General features: G+C 39.6%; 1 protein-coding gene across 1 annotated transcript in view; it reads left to right on the top strand.

The window, feature by feature from the left end:
• Usp38 (ubiquitin specific peptidase 38) overlaps positions 1–19,793 on the top strand; it is a 31,270-nt gene extending 11,477 nt beyond the window's left edge. Inside the window, exons 5-10 of the mRNA XM_075976556.1 lie at positions 4,535–4,693; positions 7,342–7,535; positions 10,890–10,983; positions 13,255–13,361; positions 14,782–16,147; positions 18,664–19,793. Coding sequence (XP_075832671.1) covers positions 4,535–4,693; positions 7,342–7,535; positions 10,890–10,983; positions 13,255–13,361; positions 14,782–16,147; positions 18,664–18,825 — 2,082 coding nt within the window. The 3' untranslated portion in view covers positions 18,826–19,793. The remainder of the gene's footprint in view (positions 1–4,534; positions 4,694–7,341; positions 7,536–10,889; positions 10,984–13,254; positions 13,362–14,781; positions 16,148–18,663) is intronic.
• Positions 19,794–21,117: the final 1,324 nt, after the last annotated feature.

Below are 21,117 nucleotides of genomic sequence, written 5' to 3'. Positions count from 1 at the left end.
GAATCTCAATTTTGAGCTACTTTAGTAGGCATATAAACAAAATGCTTCAGCAGAGAAAACATCTGTCGCTGTCTGCATGTGCAGGCCCTCCGAGAAAAGGGTTCTTTTCGAAGTTCTGGGAAATGAACTATTGCACATTGCCTTCTACATTGACGCCATTCCTTAATCTCTAGGTGATCACTTAGGCCCTGCTATAAACCTATTTTTTTTATTGCTGTTGTTTTGAGACACAGTTTCTCTGTTTAACAACCTTGGCTGTCCTAGTTCAAACTCACAGAGATCCATCTGCCTCTGCCTCCCTAGTGCTAGGAATTACAGGTTGTATGCTACCACCACTCGGCCCTATTCTTTTCCTTGCAATTTGTTTAAAAAAAAAAAAGTACTTCCTTACCTTTTGTATTTTTTTCTCTCCCATTTCTGAAAAAAGTGAGTTAAAATAACAAATTTTTACTTTGAAATTTTAGCTTTTGAATTAAACTAGTTTTAAATCCTATTTAAGAAATATCTAGATTTGAAATTGAAAATTTTTGATCTGACTTAGTAAAGCCTGAAAATCGAAACTTAATACTGTGTAAGTACTCTACAAAGTTCAACTACAAACATCTTGGCGATCTAGTAGTGAAGTGTGTGGTAGTTAAATCAGCAGTGACTCCACATGATTCAGTGAAGGGTTTGCGCGTGGGGGAGTGTGAGCGGTAGCCTGGGATGAGCATCATCAGTCATGCATTACATCTTGTGTTTAGAAATCCAAGCGTAAACCAAGAAGTTCTGATGTGTATCGTTAGAGGCTAAGCTGCTTTCCGTATACTTTCTATAAAAAGAAAAATTCATTTTAAACCGATCTGTGATGCATAGTTAAAATGGAGAAACAAAAAAATGTAGTTAGTAATTAAACATGTCATATGTATTCCTCAAGTAGCAATTGTGTTTAATGAGTCTTACAGTAATTTTTAAAGGCGTTCAAATTGACATGTTCAAAAAAACTCTAACTTTAGGGGGGCTAGAGAGATGGCTAAGTGGTTAAGAACACTTGTTGAACAACCCAGGTTGAGTTCCCAGCACCCACATAATGACTCACAAACACCTAGAACCCCTATTCCAGGAAATCTGACCTCCAGGGTATGTACACATATGTACATACATGCAGGCAAAAAAATTCATCTACATAAAATGAAAGAGAAGGCAGCAGCCTGCTTATGTGGCAGTCTGTGTTGGTGTGAAAGACTGTCTTATTTCCACGCAGGTGACGAGTGACCATTTAGGAGGTCATAGGACACAAAACTGTAACCTGGTTTTAAAGACCAAATCTGCACTAGAAGAGCTTTGGAAGAATTGAAACTATGAAATTCATTTTTTTTTAATTCTTAGCTTTCATCTTTCTCTCTTCACTTGTAAAGAAATACTTTAAAGTAATTTTGGATTTTAGACTAATCTAGCAAGAAAGTAACAGATTTTTACAGACTTATCACTGAGTTGTGTTTAGAAATGCAGAGATAGGGCTGGGGATATTCTCAGTGATAGAGCACTCCTTTAAGATGCAGGAGTCCCTAGGAAATGTTCAGCATCCTTAGTCATCAGAGAAATGCAAATCGAAACAACTCTGAGATTCCATCTTACACCTGTAAGAATGGCCAAGATCAAAAACACTGATGACAACTTATGCTGGAGAGGTTGTGGGGAAAAGGGAACACTTTTGCATAGCTGGTGGGAATGCAAGCTGGTACAGCTCCTTTGGATGTTAGTGTGGCGATTTCTCATAAAATTGGGAAACAATCTTCCTCAAGACCCAGTAATACCACTTTTGGGTATATATCCAAAGGATGCTCAATCGTACCACAAGGACATTGTGCTCAACTATGTTCATAGCAGCTTTGTTTGTCATAGCCAGAACCTGCAAGCAACCTAAATGTCCCTTGATCAAAGAATAGATAAGGAAAATGTGGTACATTTACACAATGGAGTACTACACAGCAGAAAAAATAACGACAGCTTGAATTTTGCAGGAACATGGATGGAGCCAGAAAACATTATTTTGAGTGAGGTAATCCAGACACAGAAAGACAATTATCACATGTACTCACTCATAGGTGGTTTTTAAACATAAAGCAAAGAAAGCCAGCCTACAAACCACAATTCCAGAGAACTTAGACAACAATGAGGACACTAAGAGAGACTTACGAAGATTTAATCTACATAGGAAATAGAAAAAGACAAGATTTCCTGAATAAATTGGGAACATGGGGACCTTGGGGGAGGATTGAAGGGGGGAAAGGGAGAGGCAGGGAAGGGAGCAGAGAAAAATGTAGAGCTCAATAAATATCAATAAAAAACAAAAACAAACAAACAAACAAAAAGATGCAGGAGTCCCTAGGTTACATCATGGGGGTGTGGGGGAGGAAGGAGGCAGGAGATGTAAACATGACAGAAAAAGAACAAACTCAGTAGAAGCTGGTAGCAGGCATGTTCAAGCTGTATGCAGCCACTGTACCCAAGGAAAGTTGTAATCAGAGCTCAGCACAAAATCATAAGCCTAAGGTGTGGAAGGGCTAGAAGAAAGGTGGCTCAGCAGTTAAGAACTTGGTTATTCTTCCAGTGGACCTAGGTTTAATTCCCAGTACCCACATAGGACTTAAAACTATCTATAACTCCAGTTCCAGGGCATCTGACACCCTCTGGGCACCAGGCCAGGGATTCATGTGGTACATGAGCGTACATGCAGGAAAAACACCCAAATACATAAAATAAAACTTTTTTAGGAAGAGAGAGGGTGTGGAATGAGAATAATTAGAATGTTTATATATGTTTGAATTGCCTTAAGAACAATTTCAGTTAATAAAAAGTTAAATTTTAAAATCATAAATTTAAAACTAGTTTGACCTTATCAGTAACTGTAATAGAATTGAGTTTAAAGAAGGTGGCATAAAAGCTACCCTATGATTTAATGCGTTTAACAGAATAAATCCAGACAGTGCAGGGCAGATAGTACTGTTGACTGAAGAATCTGACTGCTGACTGGGCCAGCACCAGCTGTTCTTAGTACTGATTTGGGGCTGCGAAGATGTTCTGCATACGGAACCTGAGACACTAAGGTTTCAAAAGTTATACATATGTAATATCAGATTGTGATTAATAATTAGTTTAATAATTATACTTAATAATTATTAGTAATTAAAAATTGAAAAGCGTTCTATCATAATAATAGTCATTTCTGTAAAATAAAATGTTTCTTTTTGATTATAATGTCTTAAATCTTTGTATGAGTTGGCTTTTAGACTGATTTTAAATGAAAGATCATTATTGTACTGGTTATCAATATTAAATATTTTCAAGATTTTTATAAATAATGAGCATTTAAATTTTTCCAATTTTTATTTCCAGTTTCTTAAAAATAGTAGATGTTTTTGATTGGCTTTATTTTTGGAGCAGCTGTTTGTAAATAAGGATTTTGTTTAATCTAAGGTATCATTCATGTGCTTATCAAACAATATAATCCTGATATCTGACCACAATTTTAGTTACATATGTAAGTTATTTCAGAGACTTTCTTGGAGTTCACATTGCTATGCAAAATATATAATTTTTTCAACTGAAAATTTTAAACTCAAACTTACACTAGATGGAGCTCTTTCACTGATTCCAGGTTGGGATTTTTAATGTTCTGTTAAATAATCTGGTTGGGTTGTGGTTGTTACTCAGATAGTAGAGCACTTGCCTGGCATAAGAAGGTGAGGCTTGAGCCTTAGTACCCCAAAACAGTTTTTAAAAAAACTATCTAGTCAATAGAATAACCATAGCATTTTTCAACTGATGGCATTTTTAAATGCAACAATGACTGAAGCTTCTATATTACACCTAGTTGGTATTTTAGGTGGATTGTATACATACCATGACACACGTTACAGAGGTCAAAAGACAATTTATGGAGGTTGGTTCTCTTTTTCTACCATATGGGTTCTGGGGACTGAACTCTGGTCCTCAGGCTTGTTAGTAAACACCTTAACCTACAAAGGCAACTCACAGGCCCTTTTATTATTATTTTATTTATGATATGTGTATGTTTGTGTCTATATGTCTGTGTTATAATGTATGTGTGGAAGTCAGGACAATTTGACAGTGAGTTCCACCGTGGAGGTTCCATAGGTTGTTGGGCTTTGGTGACATACACTTTATGCTGAGCGGAGGGAGAAGAGTATTAAATGAGATTACAGGAGCTGGAAAAATGGTTCAGCAGTTAACAGTGCTCGCCAGAGGAGCCGAGTAGCTGACAGCCACCTGTAACTCCAGCTACAGGAGAATTCTACCCATCCTCTGTTCTCTATAGGCACCTATACACATGTGGGAGACAGTGATTCCAGACACGTATACATATAAATAATACATTTTTAACATGATTACAATTATGTGACTTCATTAAGAAAAACATGACTAAACATACAGAAAAGTATATGCTAATCATATAACAATTGCGTTCTGCCTGTATGCTGGGGATGTGCTGTCAACTTGTGTGAACAGAATGCTTCTCTTTTCTCTTCAGATTGTTCCTCATGTAGTGAACTTGGTTCACTCCTTCAGAAGTGATGGCCTGCCTTCTAGCACAGCCTTCTTAGTGCAGGTAACGGAGTTGGTGCACTGTATGATGTATCACTACTCCGGATTTCCAGATCTCTACGAACCTATTCTGGAGGCAGTAAAGGTATGATGGCTGTGTACCAGTCCTGTGAGCTGCACACACTGTAACGGACCAGTCTGGCAAATGTATTATTTTATATAATGAGCTGCTTTTAAGGTGGTGATTTCACTTGCTCAGCCTTGATACAGGGCAGAGAGGCTTGGTCCTGCCTTAACTTGGTATACCAGACATGGTTGACTCCCTAAGGGAGTGGATGGGGGTGGGATGGGGAAAGGTGGAGGGTGGGAGGGGAGGAAGGAGTGGAAACTAGGAACTAGAGCTAGTATGTAAAATGAAAAAAAAAATGAATTAGAAAAAAAAAAGATTTCATTCTCTGTTCTTTTTTGACACCACCATTCTAAATCAGTAGGCACATTTCTTAGCTCTGTGGTGCCATCAAGTAAAATATGTTCCTTTAAATTTATAAAGCTGTTAAAGGAACTGGCTAGTGACAGTCTGTTACATTGAATGTGTACAGACATCAGTTTTGCATCTCAGTATCAGAAATGTTGAACAGTTAAATCGATCTTGGAATCAAGGAAATACTTGACTGGCTCCCTCTCTATTTTGGTTTTCTTTTGTGTTGTAGACTTTGTGAATGTCTATATTTGTTTACCTTGTTTTTCAAATTCAATAAATGGCAGGTTCAAGAAAGTGTTGCTTCTGTCTGTATTGCAAAATGGTTGACTAGAAAATCAGAGTATCGTCAAAGAATTGAAAAACTTAATTCAGTCAGGCTTAATCAGAAGTTACTAAATACCAATTCTAATTGTGATATTAATGTTGGAAATACAATATACAGACCACATTGCCTTACTACCCATATGTGTAAGGGAAATTAAGAATGTTTTTATATCCAGCTAATTCAGACTAAGGACTGAGTCTCAAACAAAATGCTATTAGGCCTCTGTGGTGCTGGTATGACCCTGCTCTCTCAGGAGTAGATTACATACGGAAGTTTAGCCACGGACGTGATAGGTCATTACTGTCTGCCCTCATTGCTGCCATTTTGTTGACTGACACTCTTCAGTTTTTCAGTGCATCTCCAAAGGAGCTCTCAGGCTAAGGAAAATATTTCTACCAGCTGCCAACAGACAAAAGAAAGGGGTGGGGAGGGGCGTCTTAAAATGCTATGTCGAAGTGTTAGATTTCTGTAGTGTGAGCATTAGATGGTAATCTCAGTCTAGAAAAGCTAATCATTTAAGCATAAGTGATTTTCTAGGGTTCTTATTGCCCATTGCTCTACTTGAGTGTGAAGTCATTTACACTTCAATTTCTATTTCATTTTCTGCTTACTACATTATTTACTTTCTTACTAAAGAAGAAGGCTATGTCATAGTGTTTTCCTTTTATTTTTTTTTTTAATTTTTTGTTTTGTTTTGTTTTTGTTTTTCAAAACGGGGTTTTTCTGTATAGACCTGGCTGTCCTGGAACTCTCTCTGTAGACCAGTCTGGTCTTGAACTCAGAGATCTGCCTGCCTCTGCCTCCCAAATGCTGGGATTAAAGGTGTGCAGTACTACTTGGCTGTAGTGGTGATTTTCTAGGTGGCAAAACATGAGATTGAGTTTTACTTTTCATGGTCTGAGGTCCTTATGCTAACCTGACTTGTCACTCCTACTCTAGGCCCTCATTTCTAGGGTTAGTCCTGAGTACTACTAAGTGAGCAGTGAACCAGACTTTGGATACAAGAAATTGACATGTGATTTGAATTTCTTGTTCCTTCAACTTTAAAGTATTTTTTTCTTTTCTTTTCTTTTTTTTTTTTTTTTTGGATTTTTGAGACAGGGTTTCTCTGTAGCTTTTGGTTCCTGTCCTGGAACTAGCTCTTGTAAACCAGGCTGGCCTCGAACTCACAGAGATCCGCCTGCCTCTGCCTCCCGAGTGTTGGGATTAAAGGCGTGCGCCACCACCGCCTGGCTAACTTTAAAGTATTTTAAGACAAGCATGTTATCTCATGTCTGTGATCTCAACACTTGGGATACTGAGGCAAGAGGATTATTGTGAGTTCAAGCCAAGCTTGGGCTACAGATTCAGATTTTGTCTCAAATAAATAAATAAATAAACCTCCTTAAGATTTTAGGAGACATTTGTTTCCCATGTCTATTACTGTTCTGTTTGTGATGAGCTTAGTGTCAAGAAGCCACGTAAAGGAGGACGGATTCTTTTGACTTTCATTCTGAGGGCCTACTTCATCACTGTAGGGATCATGGTAGCAAGAGCAGCTCTCAGCTATAATTCAAGAGTCATCCACCCCGAGAAGAGCAGGAAGCAGAGAAAGGTGAATATCAGCACTCAGCTAGCTTTTTCCTTTTCCTTTTGTGTTATTTAGTCCTGGGCCCTGGGATAGCATAGCCCACATTCAAGGTGAGTCTGTCCCCTCAGTTAAGCCAGTCTAGAGACACCATCACGCACATTCCCAGAAGTGTACCTGATTAACTCCTCCTTGTTGTTAATTCAGTCAAGCTGACCATCAAAATTAGCTGGCACCCCGAAATATAATTTAATTTTTTTAGGGCTGACCGAATGCTGTCAATAATATACAAAATGAGTGAGAGCAAAAAAAGCTTAAATGTCAGTGGGGAAAATCCTTATTATGGTATTAGCTTCTTAATTTGAAACATAGCTTTTACTTTACTTTTAAACTTATTTTTTCTTTTTCATTATGACCTAGGATTTTCCTAAACCCAGTGAAGAGAAGATTAAGTTGATTCTCAATCAAAGTGCCTGGACTTCTCAATCCAATGCTTTCGCGTCTTGCTTGTCTAGACTTTCTGGAAAATCTGAAACTGGGAAAACTGGTCTTATTAACCTGGGAAACACATGTTACATGAACAGTGTTTTACAAGCATTGTTTATGGCTACAGAGTAAGTTTACTTGTGAGTGTTCTGACTTAACTAGAAATGAATACATGCTGAGAAGGCAAGAATCACCCCTCCCATGGAAGTGGCATGAATGTTGACATTGCCTGTAAAAAGACTTTCTCTGTCCTGATAGCCAGCTCCCAAGTAATACCACAGAGACCTTTTATTAATTATGAAAGCTTAGGTTGTTTGTAAACGGAGGTTTTTCTGTCCCACCCAGTTCCACAGCCACTTTTAAAATAATCACTCAGAGGCTTAATATTAATTACAAACCATTTGGTCTATTGCTCGGGCCAGTTTTTGGCAAGAAGAAAACAAACTCCATATGGAGTGTCTTTAGTACCCATCCTGCTCTCAGAAGTAGATCAGTGCTTCCAGGAGCAGATGTGTCTCACACCAAAAGAATTCTAAGTTATTAAAACATTAAATGCATATTCTATAGGTCTTTGAAGTGTTTGAAGATGCCTATCTAAAATATATCAGTCTATCTAGAAAACCTAACTAACATGACCTTAAGTTTGACTATTATAAATCTGTAATGTTTTTTTTGACATAGATGAGGATCACCAAGAATGTATGCTCCTCGTGCCTGCAGAGCCTGCCATGATGTTGGTTACTGACCAGATGTGTAAAAGAGGCATGCTCCTTTACATTCCTGAATTTACTTTCGAATCAATTTTCTTTTGTAAGCAGGAAATCTGAAGTCAGTTTGTTGTTAGCTGAGTAGCATCCTTGTGCTGGAGGAGTAGCTCAGATGCAGCTAGAGTACCTGCCTTGGGTGCATGAATCCCACTGTTGATCCCTGGCACCTCATAAAGTCAGGCTTGGTGTTGCACATATATGATCTTAGCAGGCACGAGGAACATACGTTCTTGGTGATCCTCATCTATGTGGTGTATTCAAGGCTAACCTGGACTACATGAGGCTCTATCTCAAAAAAAAAAAAAACAATTACTGCCCTTGCAGGTACAACATTATAGTCAACTTTTCCTTTTTTTAAAAAAAAAAAATGTATTTTTCTCTTAGTGCCAATAGAGTTGAGCTGACTCCAAGATGGGAGATGTTAACACCCACCTGGAGGCATCAGGCTCTTAGGGGGCTTAGCTTTAGGTTTCTGTGTTTGTCCCTGATTATAAGAACCCGGTAGGGTTTCATTAGGTTTTGTTGTTGGTTGGTTTGTATTTGGTAACTTTTGTTGTTGTTTTAAATAAAGGTGTACTCTTAGACACAGGTGGCATTAGATCTAAGACTGAAGAATCCACATCTCACCACCAGAGGTCACCTTGCCAGCCATCTCCTACTATGCAAAGTAGGGACCAAAAGCAACTGTAACTAGAAAGCATTGTGGTGGTATCTCAGAACAGGAAGAACTCTTAAGGAATGCATGAATTCTTATTCATGGTTTTAAAAACATACCCTCATAAAAACCAAGTGCATACATTCTCAAAAATGTCAGCTATGTGCATTGCTCCAGATTATTTTTCTATAATTATCTAATACAAAAACAGTTACATATGATTAGTATGTGTCCACACACATGTTGAGAGAATCTTGTTGAAATTTTAGCACTTAAGAACTTTTCTATGTGAGAGCAATACAGATCTGTTACTCTGAGTGAGTAGGACATAGTTTTTATTTATATGTTTTTGCTTTAAATGTATTTGTTAATGTGGGATGGGAACATGTATGCATGTCGTGACATACATGGAGAAACCAGAAGGAGTCCACTTTCTCCTTCCCCTTTAGTCATGGGTTCCAGGACTGGAACTCAGATCTCCAGACTTGTGTGGCAAAAGTACCTTCCCACTGAACCATCTTGCTAGCCTGACATCCCCTTACCTATACGTTTTTGCTGACCATCAGATAGTTTTGTTCATAGCGGACATTTCTCTAACCATGTGCAGATAAAGGTTTTCTTTGACTACGACATGCCAAATTACTCTCCCTTAAACACTGTAGGGGTCAGGTGAGGGTTGTTCACCCTGCAGACGCATGTGGAGTCCAGATGTCTCCTTAATTGCTTCTTCACCTCATGGCACTCATGGAACCTGGGCTCCCTGCTGCAGCGGGACTGACTGGCAGCAGGCTCCCAGAATCTGCTTGTCTTTAGCCCACAGTGTTGGGTTATGGGAGAGAAGCATCTTGCCCGTCTTTCACATGAGAGCTGCAGATGTGAGCTGAGGTCTTCACCTTTCCCACTGGCCATCTCCCCAGCCAGATTTGACCTTATGGACAGTATATGATTGTACCTGTGACCTTAAACCTCTGACAGCACTTGATTTAATTGGTCTTAAATTTTTCACAATTTTGCAAACGTCATTTTTGTTTTCTTATTTTTAGAAAAGATAGGGTCTTGCCCAGCCTGACCTCAAACTCCTGATCCTCCCGCATCAGCCTCGGAGGATTACGCACTACATGTGCACAGCCTGCTCACAGTTAGTTAGTCCTTGTGTTTCTATGTGAACATTGCTGACCTTTGTGGAATTTTCCCCTTTACTCAGAGCAGAATGAAATGAATGAGCTATTATTTTCTGTGTATGTCTTTCTGTTGATGTTTTGTTTACTTCATGTCAATTTGTATAAATTCTGTATGATAATCCTGTGGTGTTTGCTTTCTTCCAGTCATGCAATTCAAATTTATAGTATTTTATTACATATTTTTGTTTTAATTTTTGTATTGTCTAGAGTTTAGGCCCACAAAAAAAAATCCCTTTTTACTTTGAAGTGATTTTTTTTTCTGATGTTTAACCAATTATTTCTATACTATTTTTGGAATAATTTGTCCCTTTTGTGTGTGTGTTTCTTCTTTTAGACTCTTGTTTTATTTGTTTGAGTAAACTCACCCTCTCCCTCCCTTCTTCCAGTGTTAGCCTGGAACTCACTCGGTAGCCAGACTGGCTTCAACTCATATTTCCCCTTTGCCTACTGAATGATGGTTTACAGGTATATGCCACCAAACGTGGCTTGCATCATACTTCTTTTATGTTCAAGATTTACTTTTATTTAACAAAAGAAGAAGAGAGGAAGAATAAAAGCCAGGAGGCAGTGCACACCTTTAATCCCAACACTCAGGAGGCAGAAGCAGGGGGATCTCTCTGAGTTCAGGAGGTCCAGCCTGGTCTACAAAGAAAATTGTAGGACAGCTTAGGCTACACAGAGAAACCCTGTGTATATAGTCCATCCATTTATTGTCCTCCTTCACAATATTACATGTGTATTACATTAAATGTAAATATTAGCTAAAGGCCACCCTGTAAGTCAGGTAACTGAGGCTAATAATTCCCAAACCAGTTTCCTTTTAGCTTTTCTTGTAAAAAGTGCATGTGTATATGTATAACATATTTTGTTCTTTTTCAGTTTCAGAAGACAAGTGTTATCTTTAAATCTAAATGGGTGTAATTCATTAATGAAAAAGTTACAACATCTTTTTGCCTTTTTGGCTCATACACAAGTGAGTATCTGTAATATGTGCATATTAAGTCCATGATGATGTTCTTTAAACTACACACTATAATGGGTCTTTTGAACTGCTGGAATTATTATCATGTCTTACCCAGGATAAGACATCTACCAGTCCTCAGGGGTCCTGCCTAAATACCAAGCACACTTGTCTCATCTTCTGCTTCCCATCCCTGCAGATATATTGTTCTAAAATCTACTATACAGAAAGTCTAATTTCCTGTCACTAAGCAGTCTTCTTCATGAGGAAAGAATTTTAAAACTAGGCTTAGTGGCAAACACCTGTCCTCCCAGCACTTGAAAGGCTGCAGTGAGCTCGGGACCTCTCTGGGCTATGCATATAGCAAGACCCTGTCTCAAAAAGAGGGAGGAATGGGAAAGAAAAGATGTAAATGTGGTTGAGATTTCTTTTGGTGTGGCTTGATTTTTTTTTTTTAGTTTACAGAGACTTAAATATATTGATATAATAATGAACAATTAAAATAATTTTGTAGGCTTTTTTCTCTTTGGTTTTTCAAGACAGGGTTTCTCTGTGTAGTTTGAGGTTGGTCTTGAACTCTTGTTCATCTGCCTGCCTCTGCCTCTAAAGGTATGCACCAGTCACCATGCCCAGCCTTTCTCTATTTTCTTTTATGTATCTTTCATTGTAATTACAGGTCTTTATAAATATTATTCATCTCGTAAGTCCTTGCATTAACGCTCTGTGGTGACCTTTTATATCCACAAATTAATTCTGGGAAATCAGCTTGAGGCAGTGACTACAGGTAGTTAGAGCCGGAATAAAGCAGGAATGATACCTGATAGGATTGAGTTCGTGGCAATGCTTGTGTCCCTCATGCAAGCTGAGAAATATCTCAGGGATCATTTGCTTTGAGACACAAGCTAGCCTCAAACTGTGTAACCAAGGCTGGCTTTGAATTCCTGATCCTCCTGCCTCTGCCTCTTAAAGTGCCAGGAATACAGATCAAATATTTTTAAATGGGAAAAATAAAAACAGGGTCAAGAAGTGACAATCATGACTTTAGAATTGGTAATACACTCATATGTTGTTTTTCTGGGAGAAATATGTTAACAAATTGACATCAAGACCAAAGGAAATGAAGACTGCCTCTTAGCCAGGTGTGGTGGCACACCCTTGTAATCTCCGTATACAGGAGGTGGGGCAAGAGGATCAGACGGGCGACAAAAGCAGTACTAAATCATAACCAAAACAAAAACCTCTCCTATTGTTTTCTAGAAATTTAGTCATTTAATTATTTAACTAAATGTTTACTTTATACATAAACATGTATGTGTATTTATGCAGATATATATACGTTATTTACTTATTAAACCAGAGCTATTAGGAAAGAAAACCCTAGAAGGTTTCCCTGCTCTCAAGAATGAAAGAATAGCTTCATGGTGGAAGTGGTGGCACACGCCTTTAATCCCAGCATTTAGGAGGATCTATAATCTATGTTGATAAAAATATGTCTCCAGTTGACTGAGAAAAATGAGCTTAACTTGAAGTTGGCACCCAGCTAGGATTTTGACCTTCCTCCCTTTAAAGTGCTGTGAAACAACCCTAACACGTAACATTTTCCTGGACTGAGAAGGCGCTGTTGCTTTATGCCACAGTATTTAAGATATTGAGAGAATTCCAGGTATTCAGATCATAGGTCATTTCCTGTGTCTGTGCAGTTCCTTTTTGTGAAAACATCTGGGATTTGAGCCTGATGGCCCCAGAGTCCATTTCGACTGCCTTTGTACTTCTGGGTAGGAGGGGATTATCAAGGTTCTAACAACTACTCCAAATGCTCCCATTTCACACGTGTATGACTTACAGCGGTATACTACTAAGTAGATTTAGATGGCTCCTAATGCTCCGTCACCCCCCCCACACACACACACACACACACAGCACTCATCAGTATCATTCTCACACTCAGCTTTTCAAAAGAAATTAGGGACTCAAACACATGCGTGTCAGAGACAGAGAGTTGAGTTAGAGACATCTGAGACCTTACGTAATCACCCTGCTGTCCACTTGGCTGAGCTAGTCCCTCAGCTTTTTTGGACGTCAGTTCTCTGCAGAATTCATTTGTGACTAAAGGTTGCTTAACATAAAAGTTTCACTGCCCCTGAGTTTGCACCCGTTCCTGGCGTGTCTCCGTGCAAATGGAGTCTGTAGAGCTGTAAGCTCTTTATGAAGGGTCATGTTGCAGGTTCGGTTACTGGTGTGCTGTAAGAGTCACTGTCTTGCATTTTTCTTTCTGCTCTCAAGAGGGAAGCATATGCACCTCGGATATTTTTTGAGGCTTCCAGACCTCCGTGGTTTACTCCCAGGTCGCAGCAAGACTGCTCTGAGTACCTCAGGTTTCTACTGGACAGGTACAGAGTATTTTAAACTTCCTTTAAACTGTGTCTTCTTAGTACTTTAGTGCCACTTCATGCCGATTTTAGCTTTAAAGCACACTTTTTCAGAATTGATCTCTAAAATTACCTTGTGTTACTGTGTGTTTTTAAGGTTTTGTTTTTAATTTGGTTTTTGTTTTGGATGCTTTCACTTTAAAGTACCTGTTGAAAGATAGTAGAAGATTCATAAGGGACCCTAAAAAAATCTGTTGAGTCCTCCCATTTTTTTCACTACATTTCTATGGGAACTCAGCTTTTCTTCACTTATTTCTTCTTTAAAAAGCAGATATCGGTAAGAAAGGTTGCAGTACAGCTACCAATATCCAGCTGTCTTCTATGAAGCTAGATGCTTACAAAATGTGAAGGAGTGCCATTCATTTAAAAATGCTGCATATTGATATGTAATGAATTCGTGTTTAAATATTGTTTTATATATATTCTGTTTTTATATACTAAATATATATCCACACGTGTGTGCATATACATATATACATTTAACCAACATATATGCACATATATATATATATACGTGTGTGTGTGTGTGTGTGTGTGTGTGTGTGTGTGTGTGTTGGTTACTTTTCTAACACTTGGTAAAATACCATGGCCAAAATCAACTTTAAGGGAAAAGGTAATTTTGACTCACAATTGCAGAGAGGCAGAGAAGGTATGGCAGCAGGAATTTAAGGTCGGCCTGGCAGTTGGGAAGCAGAGTGAACGCAGGAGATAGGGCCAGGCTAGAAAGACTTCAAAGCTGAGGCAATGTACTCCAGCAAGGAAGGCTACACCTCCTAAATGTTCCATGACCTTCCAGAACAGTGCCAACTTGGGGTGCTGGTTCCTTAGGGTTTGTATTGGTTTTGGTTTTTTTAATGACTATAAAGAGACCCTGAGAACAAAACCTCTTAAGAGCCAATTTATAATTTTAAGGGTTTGATAAGTTATAGTGTATTTTTACCACTTAATAATAAAACATATTATATCAGTGCATTTCTCTGTCTTTGTTCCTCTCTATAGTATGACTGACTAGTAAAGTTAGCCGGGCTCAGCCTGCACAGCCTGCCTTCTTTCCTACAGTCAGTGGTTTCTTAGTGCTAGGCTGCCAAGACATCAGGCACATGGAGAGATGTGTGAGACAGCGCAGCAGCGATTGTAGTTGGCTCCAGTGGGACTTGGGCTATAAGACAGCAGTGCAGGGGCAGCAAAGTGAACGTAGAGTGCCGGGTAGTCTTCTAAGGCTTTGCTGGACTCTACCGTTCATACTCTTGATGAAAAGAGGAGAAAACAACTTTAAATTGAGCTTTTTACTGGATTAAATTAACATATTTCTATAAGCCATCAAGATCTCAAAATATAAGTAGCATTAAACTTGGCTATGTGATGATGTACCCTCCTGCAGGCTCCATGAAGAAGAAAAGATCTTACGCATGCAGTCCCCACATGAGCCTTCGGAAGGTCCAGGCTGTTCTGACACTTCTTTACAGGAAGTGGCCAGTAAGGCAGCTGCAGCCACGGGGTCTCCTGGCACCAGTGCCGGTGAGGAGAAGACTTTAGTAGAGAGGATGTTTGGAGGGAAGCTGCGGACCCATGTCTGCTGCCTGAACTGCAGGAGCACCTCACAGAAGCTGGAGGCCTTCACAGACCTCTCGCTGGCCTTTCGCCCTGCCCCTTCTGTGGAAGACGTGTCTTTTCAAAATCCAGCTTCCTTACCCAGTGCACAAGATGATGGCCTAATGCAGACCAGTGTGGCTGACCCAGAGGAAGAGCCAGTAGTTTATAACCCGGCTACAGCTGCTTTCGTCTGCGACTCGATTGTGAATGAGAGAGTAGTAGGCAGTCCTCCTGTTGAATTTCACTGTGCAGAAAACAATTCTGTCCCTAGTGAGTCTGCAAAGATTCTCATCAGTAAGGATGTGCCTCAGAATCCAGGAGGTGAAGCCACACCTTCGGTAACTGACTTACTAAACTATTTTCTGGCTCCAGAAATTCTGACTGGTGACAACCAATACTATTGTGAAAACTGTGCCTCTCTGCAGAATGCTGAAAAAACTATGCAAATCACAGAGGAGCCCGAATACCTTATTCTTACCCTCCTGAGGTTCTCGTATGACCAGAAGTACCATGTGAGAAGGAAAATCCTAGACAATGTGTCACTGCCACTGGTTTTGGAGTTGCCAGTTAGAAGAACTGCTTCCTTCTCTTCCTTGGCAGAAAGTTGGTCTGTAGATGTTGACTTCACTGATATTAATGAGAACCTAGCTAAAAAATTGAAGCCTTCTGCGACTGAAGAAACTTTCTGCCCCACACTAGTGCCCTACCTATTAAGTTCTGTTGTTGTGCACTCTGGGGTGTCCTCTGAAAGTGGACATTACTATTCTTATGCCAGAAACATCACAGGTACAGAGTCTTCATACCAGATGTGCCCCGAGTCTGAACATCTGGCATTAGCCCCCTCCCAGAGTTGTTTACTAGGGGGAGAAAGCTCCAGTGCAGTCATTGAACAGGACTTGGAAAATAAGGAAATGTCACAAGAGTGGTTTTTATTTAATGACAGCAGGGTGACATTTACTTCGTTTCAGTCAGTCCAGAAAATCACAAGTCGATTTCCAAAAGACACAGCTTACGTGCTTTTGTACAAAAAGCAGAACAGTGCTAATGGCTTACGCGGCGACAATCCAGCCAGTGGTGTCTGGGTCAATGGAGACCCACCACTACAGAAAGAGCTAATGGACGCCATAACGAGGGACAACAAACTGTATTTACAGGTGAGTTGCAAATACAAGTGTCATTTCTGGACAGCATAAATAATAGGAAGTTACTCTGATTTTACACAAACACATTTTCCAGGGATACTGAAGCTTAAGTCTGGATTTATATCTTTCAGCTTGTTGTAAACGTAGTGTGGAGGGTGCCCTCAGAGCTCTGTCTCGGGTGTTTATTAGAGAAGATTATAAAATCATGCCATACAGAAACAGTTTGATGGAATGTAAATGTCCTGCTTCCCCTGTCCCTGAGTTCCACCGCAGGGAAAACACCTGCTAACTTTTCTGTATTTACTGTGGGGAGTGGTGCACACATGGAAGTCAGGGACAGCTCTGTAGAGCCAGTTCTCTTTCTTCCTCTCATGGGGTCTGTTGAACTAAGACCTTAGGCCCGCAGAGCAGACACTCCGAATCACCTCACCATCCCACAGCTCAGTTTGATGCCAATTCCTGCAGGCTCTTTCCTGTAGTGTTTTAAGGAACATTTCTTGGCATTCAGATAGATCAGATGAACTAAAATGAGCATGTGAAGGGTATCTGTTCTTCAAGGGTCTGCCACAGAGCCAAGGCCGATAGAACATGTATAGAAAGTAGAAGCTGTGGACTAACATTTCATGAGAGATAAATTCATCTATGAATATTTTTTAAGAAACTATTTTCTTTATTTGATTGTGAAATTTTCAAACTTGTGTCAGCAAAAAGAGCCAGCAGAAGCTAGGAGTGGTGGTGGTTTTCATATGCCTGCAATCCAGCACTAAGGAGCTGCAGGCAGGAAGATTGCGAGTTGGAGACAGCATATGCCACATAAAGAAACCCAGTCCTTAAAACAAAAAAGGATCAGCACTAATTCACAGATGAAATTATAGAAATAATGAGTGGCTAGTTCAAATAATTCTGTGAGCTTAAAGGTAACTTTTTAAAAGTTTTCTGTTTTAAGTTCACAGAACCCATAAAATATTAGAAGGGAATAAATGAGCCATTAACAGATTTTTATGGAAAATTTTTTTCAGAGGCTTTCAGATTTACTGAACTATAAAATATCCAAAGGGTGATACATGATAAATTTTAGAGGGGTATGGCAATGTTTTAGAGTGTTGCAAGCATTAATTGACTTTATAAAATAATTAGAATTTTAGAACTGGACTGTACCCATTCTCGTGGCTTCATATCCAGGTGAAAAAGCAGGACGTGTCCATCTCCCTGGCCTTGTGTCTCTTGACATTGTGGATCACCACAGTGTTTAGAGGTCGAAGAGGGAGAAGGAAGAGCAGAGGGGAATCTACAGCACAAACTGTACACTAGTGCAAGGCGCACTGCACCCTCCCCTTGTAAACAGACTATCAGTGTTAGGAGGTTAGCCGTCATTGAACTGGCAAGCGTGTTTTATGGCCACAGCTGCTCCTACTTGGAATGCAGTCCAGATCCTTGTGTTCTGGCTTACCCATTCCCTCTGGCCACATGGCATGTGAGCGTGAGTGGCCCTTCTTTTCCCTCTTCTTTTAGGGTCCAGTTTTACACGCTGCCCGAAGACTCTGCCGCTATCTATTCACAATTGCTCTTTGTAAAACTGAATAATGACCTTTTTACAATTTTTTTGCATGAGCGTGTGTGTGTATATATATATATATATATACACACACACACAATGTGTGTGTTGTTCACATGTGGAAATGAGAACAGTTTATGGGAGTCATCATCACTTTGCCATGTGGGTTCCAGAAATACTCCAGGCCAGCTCACCTTCCCAGTAACTACTGTCCTAAAATAAGAGTATTAGGATTTATTCAGCACCTAATATGCACTTGGCACATAGGCAGATATCTCTGATTCCCTGGTAAGCACTCTATTAAACTAGTAGGAAAGAGTCCTAAGTCCCACTGTAAGAAGATAGCTTCATTTTACTTATCAGTGTTCCTTGAGATTTGCCTGACTCCTTAAGTAGACTAAGGGAGCAGTAGGGAAAATCCGGGCCTTTAGTAGTGTTGCGCTCAGACAGTTCCAAACTGCATCATAGCTGTTAAAGACTGCCATTGGATTAGGAGGTTTCCCAGGAGCTTCCCCTTCCTTAGTTGTTAGGTGAAATAAATAGTGGTAGTGATTTTCAGGGTCTGTCACTCTACAACTAACTACAGGAATTTGCCCTCTGCCTTGTTTCCTCCAAAGGTGGTTGTGTTCACAAAGGTGGTTTGTGTGCCTAAGTGATAACTACTTTAAAAAAAAAATGATGTCAGTTTTTATTTCATCATTTTTGATTTTTCGAGACAGGGTTTCTCTGTGTAGCCTTTGCTGTCCTGGATCCCTCTGTAGACCAGGCTGGCCTAGAACTCAGAGATCCACCTGCCTCTGCTTCCCTAGTGCTGGGATTAAAGGCATGCAACATTATGCCTGGATTGATGTCAGTATTTTCAAATGAAGGGTACTTGGTAAAGACTAAGATGGTTTTAGAAGATTTGTATATGTGCTGTATTCATCCATTGTATATAGCCTTTTAATTTCATAAACATTACTTTTAATTTTAGGAACAAGAGTTGAATGCTCGAGCCCGGGCCCTACAAGCTGCATCTGCTTCATGTTCATTTCGGCCCAATGGATTTGATGACAATGATCCACCAGGGAGCTGTGGGCCAACTGGTGGAGGGGGTGGAGGAGGATTTAATACAGTTGGCAGACTCGTATTTTGACCCTGAGAGAATTGAAAATGCATCTGGTCACAAAACATCCAGTACTATGGCTGTTAAAATGTCAGGCTGTAACAGATAGCATATCTATCTTTTATTTTTCTTTTCATTAGACCCAAATACTTTAAGAAAACACACTCAGTGTTTTTATTTTCTTGAAATACAAAATGCATCATGGAAAAAAAAAATCTACCTCTTAAACTTCCATTTGCATTTATGGTTAGACACGCTTGACCAAAATTGTTGAGAGGAAAAAGCATACCTGGTCCCTAATTAAGCTGCATTCGATTTGGTAGAAGGATTTAAATGGTGGATTTTCGGTTTTACTGAAAGAAAATAATCCAGTTAGCATTCTTTATAAAAGAATTGATGCTAGAGTTTCAATATATATATTGTTTTAAGAAAAATGAAAATCTTTGTTTCTGGTAGAATTACCCCATTATTAAATTCAAGTCTTTGGAAACAGTAAAGATGACCAGTCTCTGGAGGCAATAACAGTGTAAACTTCAGCTGCCAGACTTGGGGCCTTCTGCGCATGCTGTCCTCAGCTTCACTCTTGGTTTCAAGAACTAGTGTCTTTTAAAGGATTATTACACACATGGTGAATGAATTTACAGAAGGTGCATGACCCTGTAAGGGCAGTGTTTTTAACCTGACTTTGTAGTATTTCCAGTTGTCCAAGGACTTTAAAATCCTGTTTTAGGGAGTGTATCTCTTGTGTGTTTCACAGGAGTTGAGTCCTGTATGTGCCTTGCAGTACTGTAATTCAAACATAGGTATCTTTGGCTGCAGAAAGTTTTCTAAAACAAAATGTTAGGAAGTAAATTTTGTGCTAACATTAAAATTATAATTTTTAAAAGTATTAGCTTTTTTCAGAAGTAAAATCTGACGATTCTAAAGCAGTGAGTGTAATGGTAAATTTCTAACTCTTAGAAAAATTCAGAGGAAATAAAGCTAGTTTAAGTAAAAGATCTTCAATTGATTTGTTACTGAATCCTCAAAACATTAAACATTGATAATATGTTTAGAGTTGTATATTTGGGATTTTTTTTCTTTATTTGAGACTCATGCCTTATAGTCTCTGCTTCAGAGAGTACTCAGATGCCTCACCCCATTATCCCTACCCCCTCACCCCGCCATCCCTACTGTTCTTTTTTGGTTCTGGGGTGTTTTTTGTATGGGGGAGGGAGGGTTCTTTTTATTTTATTTTGGCCTGGAAACTGGAAACATGTCAGTCCTCCTGGGTCTTGATTATACAGTACTCAAGCGTTGTCCCAAATACCCTTTTTTCTGGCTCTATTAACACATCCATGGCCATGTATTGTTCTGAAGATTGATCATGTGTTTATTTTGAAAACACTTTAAGGAAATAATGGCCTTTGGTGACTTGAGGTTTATCTTTTTCCCAGCTTTTGTGGCAGTGAATAAGAATAACTCCTCATCTTCATCCTGCTGCCCCCACCCTCCCTGCTTCCAGTCACCAGGGAGACTGAACACAGCCTGTTAGAGCTGGCTTCCTCCAGTCCTGACAGTGCTTTCCCCAGTTACCCTGTGTTCAGTTGGCACAGGCTGCATGGTGACTACAACCAGATTGTCAGTCTTAGCATTGTGGAAAGTGGATTAAAATTGGGTGTAGGTGCTTCTGGAACTTCCACAGAGGCAGTAAGCTCCCAGTTCTACCTGTGACTGTCAAATATTTCAAGGATTTTATGTATCAAAACATGATTGCAAATGAGAAAGTGTAAATTCTAGTAGTAGTACTAGGATTATGCAAATTTCGGTCGGATAACCAGTACCAAAGTTGAGGGCGTTAAGATGAGAAATATTGCTCACTAACAGCTTGCCGGATTCATGTGTTTGGAAATCGAGAAGCCCCTTCAGCTGAACTTAATAAGGTGGCACCCTGCACTGACCTGCCCCTCACACATCTGTTAGTGCTGCCTCATTTATACACTGTCTCCAGGCCTCTCTGTCTCCGGTATCTCCATGTCCTTCCCATGCTCTTTGTGAATGTTGTTGAGCTCTCGTGTTAAAGACAGAGCAGAGGACCATTGGTATTTCTCTTCAGTTCAGTGCAAGACAGATCAAATGAAACTACCATCGCTGCTAAAGAGAGTAATGTGTTAGGCTTCACTATGCACCAAATATAAAGCTGAACATGCAAGTCTGTGCCTCTGAAAGATATCTGCTGATACACTGCAGAAGTTAGGATATTTTTCCACAAAGAAATAGGCAAGAAAGGAAATATATATAGGGAATGATCATGCTACCCTTTTAATATGTCTGTGGTAGATG

This window comes from Microtus pennsylvanicus, chromosome 6 (genome assembly GCF_037038515.1).
Source record: "Microtus pennsylvanicus isolate mMicPen1 chromosome 6, mMicPen1.hap1, whole genome shotgun sequence".
Lineage (NCBI taxonomy): Eukaryota > Metazoa > Chordata > Mammalia > Rodentia > Cricetidae > Microtus > Microtus pennsylvanicus.
This window is presented reverse-complemented; position numbering and strand designations above follow the sequence as displayed.